This window comes from Panthera pardus, unplaced genomic scaffold (assembly GCF_024362965.1).
Source record: "Panthera pardus isolate Hobbes unplaced genomic scaffold, ASM2436296v1 HiC_scaffold_17, whole genome shotgun sequence".
NCBI lineage: Eukaryota > Metazoa > Chordata > Mammalia > Carnivora > Felidae > Panthera > Panthera pardus.
Window position 1 is genome coordinate 10,617,611 of NW_026526732.1, and position 17,689 is coordinate 10,635,299.

At 47.3% G+C, this 17,689-nt stretch overlaps 1 protein-coding gene across 9 annotated transcripts in view; it reads right to left on the bottom strand.

The window, feature by feature from the left end:
* Positions 1–17,689, bottom strand: part of ARID1B (AT-rich interaction domain 1B) — a 446,720-nt gene that overhangs the window by 10,562 nt on the left and 418,469 nt on the right. For all 9 annotated transcript variants that reach the window (XM_053904333.1, XM_053904331.1, XM_053904329.1 and 6 more), the window contains 5 exons: positions 17,060–17,269; positions 14,084–14,288; positions 8,471–8,609; positions 8,048–8,220; positions 1,954–2,101 (listed from right to left, as the gene is read on the bottom strand). In XM_053904333.1, coding sequence (XP_053760308.1) covers positions 1,954–2,101; positions 8,048–8,220; positions 8,471–8,609; positions 14,084–14,288; positions 17,060–17,269 — 875 coding nt within the window. The remainder of the gene's footprint in view (positions 1–1,953; positions 2,102–8,047; positions 8,221–8,470; positions 8,610–14,083; positions 14,289–17,059; positions 17,270–17,689) is intronic.

A 17,689-nucleotide genomic window follows, 5' to 3' on the forward strand; every position in this document is an offset into this window, starting at 1 on the left:
ACTGAGTTAGCTGATAATTGTAAAAATAGAACTACTCAAAATTTTGAAGTCCCATGACCCTACAAGGCCACAGAAAAGAGTAACAGAGAGGACTTACAAGAGTGACGGGGTTGATTTAAACGTACTCCTACGTTTAAATCTTTTTTACATTTCTAAATCTTAAAATGGGAATGACTAATACACTTATTTTTCAACTGCCATTACACTGAGCAGCTATAAATACCATAAAAGTAGCACGCTTAAAAGAGCAATAGATTTGAAGTTTAAAGAGATAAACTGGTTTACTTAGCGTATCGATTGAATCCTGTAAGAAAGACAATACTTGGACGGAATATATCCCTAAACTGGTCACAGAATGAAAACAAGAAAGAAAATAAATGAATTTTTAGAAGATCATGGGTAAAACAGACATAGGAGACGTGTTTGCTAAGGGCATTAACAGCTAGAAGGAAGCTTACAGTTGAGGAAAGAAATAGAATTGACATAGATAAAATTTAAGCTGAACAAAGTAGCACTTTTCAGAAAATCTAACAAAGGTAAATAAGCCCTAATGTGGTACAGCCAGATGACCTAAACCAGTTCTAGAAAGCATTCTAGAAGAAACAGAACAGCACATCTGCCTGGATTCATTTACAAATATATGTTCCAAGAGAGTTGTTCTCCTAATCTCATTGGAAGGTAGGAAGGAGAGAAGGAAGGAAGGAAGGAAGGAAGGAAGGAAGGAAGGAAGGAAAAGGAAAAAAGAGTTTCTCTTGGATCCTCAAAAACAGATCTAAGTCAAATCCCTGCTCCAGCACACTAAGCATGATGGTTAACTGGTTAACGGACACACCACAAATCAACAGTCACCACACTTATGGCCAGGGTAAGAATCCGAAGTCTAGGTTCTTAAGTCGCTACTGGAAAGTACCAAATCACTTTAAGCTCGTGATGGCTATGTATTCGCAAGAACCAGGTGCACAGAAAGTGCCAGAAAGAAACATTATTTGGTAAAAACAGTGGTTTTCAAACTTCCTTCCTTCCTGTTTGTGTTACGGGGTGGGGCGGGGGTGGGGAGGGAACCTTCCCAAGACTTCACCACTGCCTGCGGCCCAGCAGGTGGGCAGTCTGTGAGGAACACCACCACACCAGCCACCCCTACCCCGAGCCACGCCCCTGTGGCCACAGTTACGGAGTCCTCTGGTGAGCCTCAATTTCCTTCCAAAATCACAAATATTACATTCAAGACTTTGTTTCTGAGCACCTGTGCGACGGTGAGGTAAAGAACCTCCCATCCAGGGGAAGGGGCTTTCGTACTAAGTACTTAGGTCAGGGGCACAGGTAAGGGGCCTGCTTCACAAAAAGAAGTCTCCCATAAGCCACTATTTTAGGAAGCAGTTTCCGGCGACCTCTCAGAGACACTTCAATGACTTTCCCTCCATCTAACTAAAACTAATCTGGATGAGCGCTGAAGCCCAACATTTCGGTGTCCAGAGGCCACCCTGAAAAAAAAAAGACTGCCATGGCTTTCCTCAGAGATGTTTCTTAAGGAGCAGAGTATTCTCTCTCCGTTTCACACGTTCGCAGGGAAGAATGGAAACATCTGAGAAGACAAGGCCTGGAAGACTTTTTCGAGGGCTTCCTGGGTGGCTTTCCCGAGGGAAGAAATGCAGGCGGGAAGGCGGTCGGGGGATGCTACACGCCCGACTTTGTGGCCGTTCACAGGAGGAGCCACACGGGGCAGCTGGAGGTGGGGGTCTCGGTGCGGGGACAGGGGCCGAGCATCCGGGTGCTGAGAGGACCACCTGGTTCTCAGGCGTCCCCCTCCCCCGTCCTGAAGGCAGCCACCCCACACGATGCTTAGCGGGAAAGCAGGTACTGTGTGCTGTCGTCGGCTCCCCGGGCTCGGAAACGCACGTGTGAGGAGAGTGCAGTTTCTAGCACTCTCTCCGTGTCGTCTTAGAAAACACTCACCTTCGGTCGTAGCCGGCTCCGTAGGGAAACTGCTGCCGCCCCATGCCCAGACCGGATAGCGCTCCGGAGGGACTCTGGTTATACACGTCCTGCACACTGCTAGTGGGCATCTGTCCTTGAGTCATAAAGGGCTCACTGCTCCCAGGCACTGCAACATTTTAAATCACGGATATAAAATTAAGCATTTTCGACCCCCAAGGGGCCCAGACAGCCCTTCTAGTCATTTCTGTTAACCTCAATATGGCAGATGTAGATGTCTCAGTCTTAACATGGCCGACAACAATACAAACCAATGAGGGTAAGGTCTGGACTCAGGAAGGACCCCAAGATCCCCATCCCTGACCCCATGCACGGGCCTTAAATGAGCCCCCACCTGGAGTACCGGTAGAACCCACGAATATGATGGGAACATGGCTCCCGTGATTACATTACACTCGATGGCCAAAGGGATTTCACAGATGTAACTAAAGTGACTCATCAGCTGACTGGTAGTCAACTAAAAGGGAGATTATCCAGGCGTGCCCTTTCAATCTGTGTCTAGAAGTCAGAGACACCCGCCTGCCGCCCTTGAGGAGGCACCCACCATGCAGTGGAGAAGGCCACATATTCACAAAGGTGGCAGCTTCTAGGACTGTGAAGGCAGACGACAGCCAACAAGACAATGAGACCTCAGTCCTTCGACTTCGAGGAACCAAATCTGCCAACAACCTCAACGAGCTCGGAAGAGGGCCCTGAGTCCTGGCTGACATGCTGATGTCTGCCATGTAAGGCCCTGAGCTGAGAGCCCGCGGGAACATGGGACCGTAAACTGATGTTGTTTTAGGCTGCTGAGTTTGTGGTAATTTGTTATAAAGTAAGGTAGAGAGTGAACATCGGCCCTTTCTTGGGTAGGTTATCAAACTTCTGAGTTCAACTCCTTGTCGACGAAGTAAAGTTGGTAATACCACCTCATGCAGTGGTTGTGAGAAAGAAATGCATATACAGTTGACCCTTCTTGCGCGGGTTAGAGGTGCTCACCCCCGCGAAGTTGAAAATCCATGTACAACTTTGGACTCCCCCTTAAAATTAACTACTAACAGGCCACCGTTGACTAGAAGCCTTGCTGATGACGTACGTAGTCAATTAACACATATTTTGTACGTTATACGTACTATATACTGTATTCTTACAACAAAGCTAAAGAAAAGAAGAGAAAATGTTAAGAAAATCTTATGAGAAAACACATTTATGGGGCGCCTAGCTGGCTCAGTCAGTTAAGTATCTGACTCTTGATTTCAGCTCAGGTCATGATCTCTTGGTTTGTGAGATCGACCCCCGTGTTGGGCTCCGTGCTAACACCTCGGAGCCTGCTTGGGATTCTCTCTCCCTCTCCCTGGCTTGAAAGCATGCTCCTTTCTCTCTCTCTCAAAATACATAAACTTAAAAAAAAAAGAAAAGAAAAGAAAAACATTTCTAGTACCATACATCTATTTATTGAAAAAAATCTGTGTAAACCTGTGTTGTTCAAGGGTCAGCTGTATGGGTAAAGTTAGTTCCCTTCCCTTACGGGGGAAAAAAGAAAAAACCTTAGCACGAATACCTATCAGCAGACTCACTCCAAAACCAGGAAAAGGAAAGCCACTAGGGGATTAAGAATAACTCAAGAATGGATGAAATACTAGTATTTCTATCAGGACGTAGAGTGGCAATTAGGTCAAATATGCAAATTAGCATCAGCTCAGAGCCTGAAGGAAATTGGGTCAAGCCCAAAAACTAGCCTGTAGGCAAATTAAACATTTTAATGCAAATCTTAATTGGTATACAGTGCTACTACCTTTCTTCATCCTAGGAAGGTTACTTTTACGTGACATGAAGCAAAAGCTGATTAAACGTCTGTGAGCTGATGGAATTTGCTAGAACAGAGGCGCAGATAATGGGGTCTCACACGGGCGGGGGGCTCTGTGCTTCGCAAGTGTGCGTTCTCACACTGTATCTTCCACTTTAGTCCACGTGTGGTAGAATGAGTTTTGATGTTACTTTCCGTTTTATAAGTGGAAGAACAGAGACAGGCAAACATTAAGCGGGATAATTAAAGTTAAACAGCTTAATTCCTTGATACAAGAAAAATTCTTTAAAAATAGGTAAGGAAAAAGACAACCAGATTTTTTAAAAAATGGGTAAACGCACAAATGGACATTCAGGAAAAAAGGAAACAAATGGCCCATCAATATATGAAAAGGTGTCTGATTTCACTAGTAATTAAAGAAATACAAGTCAAAACAACTATGAGGCCCTCCCGTCCCCTCCACTCCTGCCCCACCATCTGACCGGCAACTATTAAAAGGACGGATAATGATCATTCTTGGTAAGGGAGTGAGGGCCACACACTGTTCCACGTTCATGTGAAGAGTATTAAACTGACAAGCAACTTTTAACTTAACTTTTAACTTGGGGTGTCTGTGACCCATCCACCACGCCACGAGGCACCCAAGAAGCTCCACGGGACGGCCCATGGGGGAGGCCCCCTAGCCGACAGGTTCAGATGAGTTCCCAACAGACCCTCCGGATGACACGGGCCATTCAAGTGATCGCGGCTCCAGCAGAGTCCCTAATCAGGCTTCCAGGTGACAGAGGCTGCCTCAGGGTCCCGGCTGACAACTCGAAATGAAGAACCACCCCGCCCACCAGAGGACGTGAGACATACCCAAGTGTTGTTGTTTAAAGCCACTTTTTGTGGCAGTTTGTTACGGAGTAAAAGATACTCCGTAAACTAAAAAAAAAAAAAAAAAAGTTCACATTCTTTGATTCGGTTATTCTTTGTTTTTTTTTTTAATTTTTTAATGTTTATTATTGAGAGAGAGAGAGAGAGAGAGAGAGAGAGAGAATGAGCAGGGGAGGGGCAGAGAGGAGGGAGACACAGAATCCGAAGCAGGCTCCAGGCTCTGAGCTGCCAGCACAGAGCCCGACGCGGGGCTTGAACTCACGGACCACGAGATCATGACCTGAGTCGAAGTCAGTCGCTCAACCGACTGAGCCACCCAGGTGCCCCTCGGTTATTCTTTTAAGAATCTATTTCACAGACACACTCTTACACATGTGAAAAAACAGCTATACATCAATAATCACAGCTTCATGTTTAAGAAGAGCAAAGCATGATGAAACAACACGTTGACTACTGGAGCATTAAGAAAAAGGATGATGTATAAAGATATTAACGGGTATTCAAAATATACTGTTTAGATATACAATATGTAAATATTCACTTACTGTTCACTTGTAAGCAATTAATCAATCCTTCAATCAGTAATGAATTATAGAAGTGGGGGACGGGCGGGTGGGGCCAAGGATGCTTAGGGCCACCGAGGCTGGGACAGGTTCTGGTCTCTGCCCTATACCACGCTGTAGGCCAGCGCCAGCAACAAAGAGCGGGCTTTCCCCTAATGTTGGTCATTACATAAGAAATCGGAGCACCACCAGTTCACCGACAGAATAATGTGAACTGAGGAATGCGAAACTTATTGTAACAGGGACGGGGCGAGAAAAAGATTTGTTTCCTGTGGGTTTTCTGTTTATCTGCTTTAATTTGGTGCTACACCAGCATGGTAAGGTAGCAGGTGAGCTGAAATGTCCCGGGGAAATGTGAGAAGGGGGTCCCCTCTCAGCCACCGTATCACTTACACAGTTGATGAAAACACATGATACAGCTTGCTAGTGCCTAACAAGGTAATCCACAATCATCCCCTCCACCCAATTTATTTTCACAATAAGAAAAACTGTAGGCACACAGAAACAAAAGAAATACAACTCTCAGTGTCTAATATAGCATACAGGTGGGGCTATTGGAAACGGTTCACATAGCTTTTGAAGCCAGATTCCAAACACTACTAATTATTTTCCCCATGTTACTGTCCTATTTTCAGAGCCTAAAAATGTGATACAACCACCATCAGCAAGAACAAAATGTTCTTTCTAATATCTCATACCACTAAGAAAAATAACCACCTCCAACGTTTACAAGGCTTTTGAGTTTCTGAGCTTACAGATTTATTGCATGTTCTGTAGAATATTCACTTGGAACAGACAGCTCTGAAACTTTTTGAAACGAAAAATTAGATTATTTTACTCTGTGGAACATACCTGAAATGTTATTAAGAAATACACATGAAACATAATCTCATTTGGTAGTTAAACGATACATGCCTAATACTTAAAATGTTGAAATGGGGCGCCTGAGGGGCTCAGTCGGTTGAGCATCCGACTTCGGCTCAGGTCATAATCTCACGGTCTGTGGGTTCGAGGCCCACATCAGGCTCTGTGATGACGGCTCAGAGCCTGAAGCCTGCTTCGGATTCTGTGCCTCCCTCTCTCTGCCCCTCCCCTGCTCACACTCTGTCTCTCAAAAATGAATAGATGTTAAAAAAAAGTAAAAAATAAATACTTAAAATTTTGAAATGATTCATTTTTGCCTTTCACTGATCCATAATAGTTGTGAAAACCAAGGCTTTGGGCTTCACGTTTCTCTCGACTAAGGATAACATATCGAGAAATTCACATACCCCAAACATCTAAATAGAGGTACTACTGTTTAAGGGATCCGAGAAGCAATTCCGTGAAAACAGTATTTGCTCTTTTTCTGTATTTCTTCCAGTGATATTCACTATCATGCCTCAATTTCACAGCGCGCCTGCACCTGGAAGGGTGCCAAAGAGCTCGGAGTGTGTGGGCCTCGGGAGGCGCTCAAAGGGCAGAGGCTTAGATGCTACGTTCTCAGAGCCAAGTGAGCGCTGGGGATTGATGAGCATAAAGGGAAAAACCACGCTGGGTGTTTGCTAACGTCCGTCAGAACTCTCCCAATTCTTGGTGATCCCATCCACCCCATGATGCTCCATCCCACTCCTCTGCTGAGTTCCCTCAAATGATTCCTGATTCCAACGCTCTGCCCAGCTCCAGACAGACATTCCGCCACCTACCGCCTTAGCACATCCCCGAGTCAACACGGGACTTCTCTCTCGTTCCTCCCGCAGCTGTCCACGGTGTAGGCGCTAACAGTGAGCGCTGCCAGCAGGCCCCTTCCCAGGCGGGCATCTCCAAAGTAGTAAGGTCATCACCTGCTCAGTAAGGTCTCACCTTGACCCCCAAGGTCAATCCAGCAAGCCCGGCCTGTTCTTTCTAAGTCCAGAACGTGTGATGAGTGCTTCTGCTTTTCCCTTGGCTGCTGGAATCTGACTCCGCCCTGTCCTCTCTCCCCTGGACCATCACAGTGGTCCTGCCAACACACTCTCCATAGATGCCCAGTTATTTGTTTTTTAACAAAAGACCCAGTCACGTCACTTCCTGCAGAACATCTCGCGGCGAGGGTACAAACCCAGACTCATCCCCAAGCCCGGGGAGGCTGAAAGTTCTGGCCCAGTGGCCCTGATGGCTTCGGTGCACTCAGCCTCCCCCCTGCCCATTATCCCCAGATGCCTTCCACCTCCTCAAACACGCCAAGCCCACTCCTGCCTCGGGCCTTCCCCCTCCCCTGAACTTCTCTACTCCTCATTCCTTAGGTCTCAGCAGATAACCGACATCCCTCAAAGCCCTCCCCTCCCGACCATCCCCTCTCATATGTCCTTCCCTTCCATGACCCTTAACCCGTATCGCCGCACTTGGTGCCCTTCCTTCCATCGACCACCATATTTAATTACGTATTTGTGGTTTTGCTTACTTTTTGTTTGTTCCCCCTAAGACACCGTCAACTCCGGGAGGAACTACGTCTGACTTATCACACTACCTAGCACCTAGCCCCTGCCCAGCCCATGGTATACAACAAGGCGTGCAGCACGAGGGAGCGCCAGGAGCACGCGTGCCTACTGCGTGCGCCAGTCATTTCTTCAGTGGGCTTTTTGTACATGAACTCAATCCTCGTCACATCCTTTAGGCAGGTCTTGTTATTGCCCTAATTCCTAGATGAGGAAACTGAGGCACAGAGCTACTGAGTACTTTTCCCGAGGCCAGAAATCTAGTAGGTTGGGGAGCTGTGGCTCAGACACGTCTCTAATGGGTAAGTGGGTTGGCTGCGTGGTGGCAGAGAGGAAAATGCCCTCTGGGCCTAGTCTGCTCCCTCCGCATTTACCTTTTCTCATTCCACCGAAGGGGTCCTTGTTGGGTTCATAGGGCATCCTGCCCATCACGTCAGGCATGCTCATGCTCTGCTGGTACGGGGCGCTCGGGGTCATGGAGTTCCGTTTTGGGAACGATGAGTCACTGGCGTCTGAGAACGGGTCGTGCACGCTGACTGTACCGCTTCTGAAGAGACGAGGACAAGGAAAGCGCAACGAAATATCAGGAGTTGCCACCAAATGCCCAATCGGGAAACGCGCCTAACTTGAAAGTTTTTCACGTAAAAACCATCCGAAAAATTACACGGATGTAATTTCTTGGTCGACACTTGGAAGCTCGTGAGGCAATAACAGCCCTTTTACAGTCTGTTCCAGGACATTACGAGATCGATAAATGCGATGTTGTGGGGCTCGCGGAGATCTCCTACCGTACACACCTTCCACCTTGCATTGGGGTCATCTGTCCATGCGGGGTAGACGCCGGGGTAGGTGGCTTCAGGTCGCCTTGTACGTCTGCCATCGAATTGCTGCTGGTTGACTGGGGGGTCTGAGGACCTTGCAAGGACCCTGAGTTCGCTGGGACGAGGAGTAAGAAAGTAAGGAAGACACTAGGGGTTATCGAGTAAGCTCATCCTTCCTACTTATTTAAAAAAAAAAAAGGAAGGAAAACAAGACACCATCTTATTAGAAATAGTAACAATATCCATTACTGGTAACGACGTAGTAAAATTAGTTGCTCTTAGATTCTTTATAGGGAAAATTAGTAAAAGGTTTTTTTGTTTTCGTTTTTTTTTTTTTTTTTTAGTAATCTATTTGGCAACATACTTCATTTGTGAGCCATAAAACATATTTATACCTCTTGACTGGGTAATTGCTTTCCTGGGTATTTATCTCAAAGAAAATAATCTAATATAAAAAAAGGCTTTAGGCAGAAAAATGTTTATTTCAGTGTTGTTTATAATGGAGATAATCTAAATGTCTGAGAGTAAGAAGAAAAACAGGATGAAAAATTTGGTACACCAATTTGATGGACTATTGTGCTATTTTAGGGGAAAAAATTAGAAAAATGAGTACCAGGTCTTAGGCAATGAGAAATGTTTAAGTTCAAATGCAATGACACAAATTAGTAATGAGCCTTATGTCACTTCAATGCCTCCTCGATGTCTGGATATGTCTATGCTCTGTCATTAACAGAGTCATTTTTAGAGCTATGGAATCAGATTTGTTATTACAAAAACTGAAGTCATGCTCTTTGGAGTTCTTTAATGTCATTATCAGAGTCCCAAGATTCGGCTTTAACTATAATTACATTATAACAACAGAACTCAGAATTGAGCAGATCTTTTCAAAATTTCAACTCATCTTATTGGAAAACCTAGTATTTTAAGGGTTCTTGCTTTATCATAGGCCTCTGTGGGTTAGATGCTCAACAGACATTGGTTTCGTTTATTAATGAAACAAATACTTAACTGGATAAATAACACGCTTACTATATTGCAAGCTTTATTTCTACTCCTGGCATGCCAGTGTCCAAAACTGACAAAAAAGACACAAATTCCTGCCCTCATGCGGTTTATAATAAATGCTTTCAGAGCCATTACACATGGCAGAATTTCTAGTGCTTGTAAGTGATGATACTGTACAAGTTATTAGCTATAGTCCCTTTCTTACAAGCTGTCCAAGACTCCCTACAATCACCACCAGCCACATTTGACTGCAGAGTAAACGGGGCTCCGCAAATCCCTGGAGACGACAGAGTGCACTGGGAAGGAGTCAGAGACAGAAACGAGCCCAGCACTTCTACTCCGAAAGCCTCGGCTGAACACAGAGGTCTCCAATGAGCTCAGGTCAGCCCGGGCCTGGCTGGCTGGGGGATGAATCCCGACCCTGGCCGCCAGGGCCCTGCCTTCTGTATGAGGTGTCCTGTGGGTGCCTGGGACCAGAGGGTGCCTGGGTCCAGAGGGACTCAGGGAAGTTCCCAGAGATGCCGGGAGGACTAACTTTAAAAGTAGACAATCTTTTTCATGCTAATATCTCAAGAGAAAAGCTTAGGAACGCATGCTTATAAACCAAACTTTGGTGAAACCCTGGAAATACATATTAAAAAGGTAGATGGTAATAAAAGAAAAAAGCAGTCTTCTATTAATATGTAAGGATAATCCTCTGACGTGACTGCCCCACAGAGCTGGCAGGAGAAACAACGTGCTTCTGGGTTTTTTTCTAAATCTTTTGTTGTTGTTGTTTATTTATTTTTTAGAGAAGAGAGAGTGAGCATGAGTGGGGGAGGGGCAGAGAGAGCGGAAGACACAGAATCCGAAGCAGGCTCCAGGCTCCAAGCTGTCAGCACAGAGCCCGACGTGGGGCTCGAATCCACGAGCTGGGAGATCATGACTTGAGCCGAAATCGGCCGCTCAACCGACTGAGTCACCCGGGCGCCCCGAAATTAACGTGCTTCTTCAATCACAGAACAGACTCCACAGAAAGCCTATACGGCTTCTTTGGAAAAACGGTTCACAGGCTGTGATTTCAGAATGACCCTTATTTACAAGTATTCACATTTACAGCTAATAAAAAAAAAAATGGAAAAATTCTTCCCTCTTGCCAGTGTTTTTTCTGTTCCTTTCAGGAAAAAAAAAAAATGAATGCAACCTCTTGAAGCTCCGTTAATAGATGAGGCTGGCACAACTCTCTAGGATATCCCTACCTTTTGCCAGAAGCTACAAATGTATACTCGAAAGTAAACAATGGAAAGGTTATGGAAGGTTAAGTACATTCACACACTTCAGACTGTACAGCCAGACTCCTAACTGGGAAGATAATTTACACAGCACGAACCTGGTGCCCTACTTCTGGCTGGGGTTGCGGGAAGGAGGGAAGGGAGAATAGCTGCTATGTCCCAGGTCTACAGCGACTAGAGGTCACCCGGAGGGCACCTTTGTTTATAACCTGAACCCCTTTCTCATTTATCTTCCGCTGAGGATTCCCTAGCTGGATCCATGACAGGTTTTGTGACATCACCTGTCAGCTAATAATAGAAATGCAGTCAGCCACCTGCCAGCAAAGATGGATGGGTTTTTGGTTACCGACTTACTAATTGAATGTGCGAGCTTCCTTGCTCCCCCCACCCCCCGGCCCCCCACCCAGCTTACGGGCCGCGCGGGCCACTTGGGGAGGCCGATTCCCGCAGCTGTTCAGCAGGACTCCACAAACTTTTACGGGCTTGTCATAACGAGATCCCCACTGGTGCCTCAGAGGTGCAACCATACCCCATGCCTTGCCCAGCTTTCATTCGGGAGCTTTCTCTCGTGGACTTGCTCTAGTCAATGGAAGACAGCCACACGGGTCTCGGGCGTGAGAAGCCACACGGCCACTCACGAGTGAGGATCGTGGCGCGCCCCCAAGGGCTGAGGGGTGACACCTCCCAGAGGCTGGCAGAAATGAATTTCAGGCCACGTCAGCCACGTCGCCTCAAAAAGGGGGGCCGGGTGGACGACTCACGATGCTAACAGGGCCAAATGATCCGGGATTTGGGTTGCTTCTGAGCGGCCCTGTGAAGAGCAATCTGGCATGTTTCTCAGGTCTTTTAGTTTAGTTTGCCTGGACGTGCTGGTAAGAAAGAAGCTACAGTTACCTTCTTATGGGAAAGACGGACTTCTAAGAACACGAATTCTGGCTGAAGATGAGGTTTTAAAAATTTTGTAGTATACGAAACCCTAACATGGCTCACGGTTGGGAACAATTATTATTATTTGTTTTCCTTCTTTGACGATAAAAATGTTTCAGAGTCGTTTCCCTTAACGGATGCCAGGCGGGAGCGTGGCTTTTTGGTTATGGGGCTGATGTCGGTCAGGACCCTACTGACCAGCGTGCGCGTCCTTCTGTCTGGCTGAGCGGAGCGTCTCGAGCGGCGCACAGAACAGGTAAGGAGGCAGGCTGGCCCCGTGTGCTCCGCACGGGGCCGCCTGGGCCGCGCCCTGACTGGGAGGCTCAGCTCAGGACGCCCTCCTTCCCCTGCTTCCTGTCTCACAAGCCTTCGGACCATGTGGACCACTGAGAAGAATGTGCCATCAGAAGTGCATCTGCAATCCGAGCTCTTTTGTGCAGTTAAAACGATAATGTTGCCACAAAAACGGTAGTTTTAAAAAAAGGGAAAAAGGAAAGAGCTGACTGTTGAGAGAAGAGGCCCTACACTCTCTGAAGGGTCTATGCCTCAGCGGGATTTCTTGTACTGAAGCTGGTCACGCTGGGAGAGCCATTCTCCATACAGAAGTGCTGCCCATTCAGTGACACGAGCTTTTCCCCGGCAAATAAAATATACCTTTACATCTTTGCAGACATCGCCACTTTGGTCCCTACACCCCACTGAGTTTTTATTTAGGAAAAATAGTTTCAGAGCCGTTCACAGGCGGCTTGTTTTACTCTGTGAACGGAATGTAATGTTGTGAGACTTTTAAAATTAGATTTCACAGTTTTTAAGGTACACCGTAACTGCAAAGGCTTCGAATCCTTAAGGGTGGGGCCGGAGAGGATTTCTAGTTGTGTTCAGAACTGTCAGATCTAAATATATATCGAGGTGTATTCCCTGTAAGTGGGCTTTGGCCCACGGAAGTAGCTATGTGAGATCCCTTGATTTGTGACCTTAGGTACTAGCACTGCCATCCAGAAAGCAGCAAGAGGAAATAATTAAAGAGACAACAATTTCTTTCTTTGGCTCACAGACACCTTCTTGTGTGTGCAAAAGGCTTCCCTGTCACAATGCTATTTCAAACACGGACAGAGGAATACAGTAGGTCTAGGCATAATGCCAGGGCTGGATAGCACTCACTAGCAGGAGATCTGGGGCCAGTTAGTCAAGATTTTATGTGCCTTAGTTTTCTCATGGACTTTGGGACAGTATCTGTGCATCATAGGGGGGATGTGATTGAATGGAAAAGCACTTAGAAAGGTGCCTGGCACACTTTAAGTGCCTAAGAAATACTGGCATTTGATCCCAGGGCAATCCTGTGTGATAGACAGTGGCAGGTACGGCCAGCCTCACCTTGTACGTGGGACGGCACGGTAAGTGCTGACCCCATCACAGGGCTTGGATGTGGCCAGAAAGACAAGAACACGGTTGGATCGGACTTGAGTGAGGTCACCACCCAGAACTCAGGAGGATGTAAATTTCTTCCTATCTTGAATACTGTATTTATTAGAATATAATGAGTCAGTAATTTGGAACGCTAACAGGTAAGAACTAAGGCTAGCAGGAGAGCTGAGAGAATGGCAGGGTCTCGAACAGTTGAGTGGAGAGACAGGAGAGAAGGCATTCGCTTGGTTTTGCTTATGAGGATTTAGGTGAACTGCGTTATTCCTAGGTAGTATTCCTAAGACTCCTGGCCTCTAGGTCAGAGCTAATGGGCTATTCGGTCTCAGAAATAGGGCTGCATGGACCTTTACCGTGACAGTTTGCTAGATTCCCTACAAGTGAGAACATGCTGAGCAGGGGACAGTAAAAATGAAGTCCAAATTTCATTTTGCTAACATACAACTCTGAGTGTCCCTGACACAGGCACAGCTGGTAGGAACTGGCCGTCAAACCTCTAGGGTGGCATTTTCTAGTAGCACAAAAGTATGAGCACAGGTTACCGGGGACACTTATTTTGACAGAGTTAAATGGAATATTTAAAAATACTTGTACAAGGAATAAAAGGTTACCGGGGATACTTATTTTGACAGAGTTAGACGGGATGTTTTTAAATACCTGTATAAGGAATAAAGGTCTACAGCTCAGAATTCCACAGAAAGCCTTGGAAATGCTGGCCCCAGAGGGCAGCGTCCCAAACCGCATGCTCGCCTCCCTTAAGCACTGCCGACAGGGGGGTTCAATTAAACAGAACAAAACAAAACGCCCCTTGTCCTCAGAGATCCCGCGTTCTGTTTGCTTTACTGTGAAGTGGCCTTCTCAGAACATGAGTGGCGGGTGGCCTCCAGCGCCCCGGGGTGGGGTTGGGGGTGGGGGTGCCGGTGCCTCGCCTTTCCCCGGCGACAAGTGTAGTACTCCCGCTTACCAGGAGAGGGCGGCTGGAGCTTCGGCTGCTTCTTAGTGTCCGCGGTGCTGAAGACTTCCGGCGGGGGCTCCTCCCCGCGCTCAATCTTGCACTCAAAGGCAAACAGGTACTGGATATACTGCTTTTTCAGGGAGCTCGCTGCACTGCTTGAAGTGCCAACATTTAGGTTGGTTGCCAGCTCACGCCACTTCTTGTTTTTATTAACCTAGCAAAAAAAAAAAAAAAAAAGGCAGGATCATTGGTTTGCAGCAAAGTGGCTTGTTTAAAGCCAGGAGACAAAAAAAAAAAAAAAAAAAGCACTTAATGTCTTGGTTTACTTTTTTTTTTTTCATTTGCCTCTCTTAACGAATGCTCATTACTCCCACTCAGTAGTGCATAGACAGCATTTACAGTTATAAAACCATTAAGGGACCTGCTGATAGCTACATAAAAAGCATTGCTCCTTGCGATTCTTCTGCTTGGTGTGCCTTCTAATGCGTCGCACCATTCCAGGCCGTTGCTGCTCAGAGCCCGCGATTTTTTTGAGCAAATGTACACTCTCACCCGCGCTCATCCCCAGCCCACCTCTAATCTTAAAAAAAAAAAAAAAAGGCACCCGAAAAAGAACTTAAAAAGCAGTAACAGAACTACTTTGCAATTTAAGTGCTGAGCTCTGATACGAAAAACAGTGTTTCCTTCCACCAGCCCAAGCTCCCTGTAATATTAGCCTGCATCTCTTCTCTCACGGGAGACTTTCTTAGGGTGTTGGGCAGAGGGCCCCTCACTGGAAAGCCAGCACCAGCCATCCACCCTGGGTGGCTCTGTGAAGCCACGAGCGAGCCGACGCGGTGGGCACCTGTGAGCTGGGGAAGGGGCAGGGCCACGCAGGGTTCCCACTGACTCAGGCTGCAGAGAATACAGCCGCAACGTGAAGAGAAAAAAGGAGAGAAATCCTGGAATGCTACAAAAGGACTTTAGGCATTAACTTTCGGTTTCCATTTGGGACAGTTAAGCAAGGTTGGACATCTGAAGGAAGCACACAGACCTGCGAACATTTGGGGAATATTCTGCCTTTAGACGCGCCTGGCGCTAAGTAAGGAGCATGGTTAAATGTTAAGGCGACAGTGGTTTTTAATGAAATGTTCAATTTTTGGATTCAAACTTTATCACAAAGCTCTTTATGTCCATTTACTTAGTACTAAATGGTGTGTGATAAACAAAATGCTCGCGAAATGCTTCCGAAGGGATGAGCAGGCGTGTTGCCTGGGCTGCCCTGAAAAGCAAGGCTCTGCACCGACCTCTATGTGGCTGCCAGGGCCCACTCTGACTGCAGCTCAGGGCGGCCAGGTAGAAATCAAGATGGGGTGAAGGGCAACGTGGCCACGCGGCTCACCATCGTGCATCACAGCTGCGCTCAAGCAGCCCTTGTTAGCCAGGTAGGCAATGAACCTCACCCACAGACCCAACATGGTAGGTAATTCACGCTGTCGACGGAGGAAAAGTAAGGGGTCTGGACAAACTCTATGCTTCTGTGAGGGTGAAACCCAACTGTATAGTGTCCTGAGGACTCTAAAAAATCTATGCCACGGGGTTAGGGTAGAGGGGAAAGGTTGGGGGAGCAGGTGCAGAGAGGAGAGGTGAGGGGGTCTAGGTGTAGGAGAGAGTTTTGTATCTTGAGCTCTCCCTCCACTGACCACCACTCATGCACTTGGTCTGCGCCGTACGACTTACCACCTGACTCTGCAAAGCCTTGACTCAAGCTCTGTTGGTTTCGGGTGTACACGGAAGGTCTCTGGTGGGATGAGGCGCCTCCGGGAGGGCTAGGGACAAAGGCCTGGCCTGCTTCCCCTAGAGCTGCGAGGCGCTGAGAGCGAGGCGGGCCCTCAGCGGTACCTGTGGATTAGGTGACTCACTCCCGAATGGTTAGCGACCCTGAGGCACCGGGGCGGAGTGCAGGGTCCCACACTGTGTACTGGACCACCTGGCCCAGAGCAGCTCCTTTCAGTGATCCGGGTGGGAGCCCAGGTGCTGACAGGTTTCTAAAGCTCCCCAAGTAATTCTTCTTCCCTCCCCAAGTAATGCTAACGGATAACCAGCCTGAGAGCTACAGGAAGATGGGGGGGGGGGGTGGCGGCACGTGTCTTAGAATCTGACAGACCTGGCCTACAGCCACCCCGTGAGTCCCTGGGCCACACAACCGTGTTTCATTCTGTTACAGTGTCCTCTCCTCTTTGGGGCTGATGACGCCTGCATTTAACGGGTATTCGGAAAGACCATACCAGAACAAACGGAAAGCATGGTGCCCAGCACGCAGTGAGCACCTACCTGGGACCCCTTCCCTGCTCCTCTCGCAGGACATGCACTCATGTGCTAGACTCCAAACCACAGCAGAGCCAGGACCAGGGGGAGGAAAGTTTGGCCCCCAGGGTACCAAGTTTAAGGGAGCGCTGGTTCGGAGAGTCAGGCAGGGGCAGGGGAGGCACCGCACAAGCCTGAAGAGTGCCTTCTGAAATTCCACACCCTGATGCCACCCCTCCTGCACCCCAGCCCCAGTTCTGTGCAGAAATGCCCCTCTTACCACTCGGGCACTGTGGACATGCTGTGAGATACAGGACTTCGTTTTCTTAATAAATTGCTTTGGATTTAGAACTGATCCGGACAATTAATTTGGTCATTTGCAAAACATTCCTGAAGCATTTACTATGAAATCTTGGCAGATCCCACAGATTTCTAGAGCTGTCAGGGAACCTAAAGAAAAATCCAGCCCGACCGTCTCATTTTGTAGATGAGAATGGAGGTCCATGTAAAAGTGACCTGCCAAGGTCACACTACAAGTTGGTGCCAGGCCCAGGGCCCCACCCCAGTGCTCTCCCCGCACAGCACACAGACATGAATCCCACGGGCTTAGCTTTTTATTTAAAAAAAAAAAAAAAAGTACAAAGAAACCTTTGGGAGCTTACGCACAACGTCTCCTCATTCACTCACTCGCACTCTCACCTGTGCCAAACCTCCGATCTCTTTGACGCAGATGTAGAGCCGGAACAGGTCCAAGGGCTTCTTGCCCACCGCGGGCAGACTGGAGACGGGGGACCCTCTCTCTTCCATGAAGGTAAGGTATCGGTCGACCCACAGCTTTCTCTCCGGCTCGTTCCCCAACTCATACACCTTTGTGATCTTTTCCCCAGTGGTGGTGGATGAGCTGGACTTCTAGCGCCCAGAAAGAGCATTTGCAAGTGGGGAATGGGTGGGCAGGGGGAAAGGGAAGAAGGTGAGAAAAAAGTAATGAGCTACCAAACACAAGAAGAGAAGAAATTTAAAAACTACCGCTATCACACAACAATCAGGAATGAAGGCTACTAGTTCAGGCACAAACTATACATTTTCTTAATGAAGACTTTACTTTGACTTTAAATAAAGGGCCCAAACTCCCCCTTTTATAGACTTAAAAAAACCCCAAAAAACCAAACCCTTTTTCACTTGATTGATATAAGCGTTGAATCCCAGAAGGCAAGTTTCCAAGGACGCCCCACGTCACTTTTAAAAATCAGAGGGTGCGAGTTCATAGAAGAATCACAGTGAATTTAAAATTTCACATTTATGCAATATTATAGAGCCCAAAAAACTAAA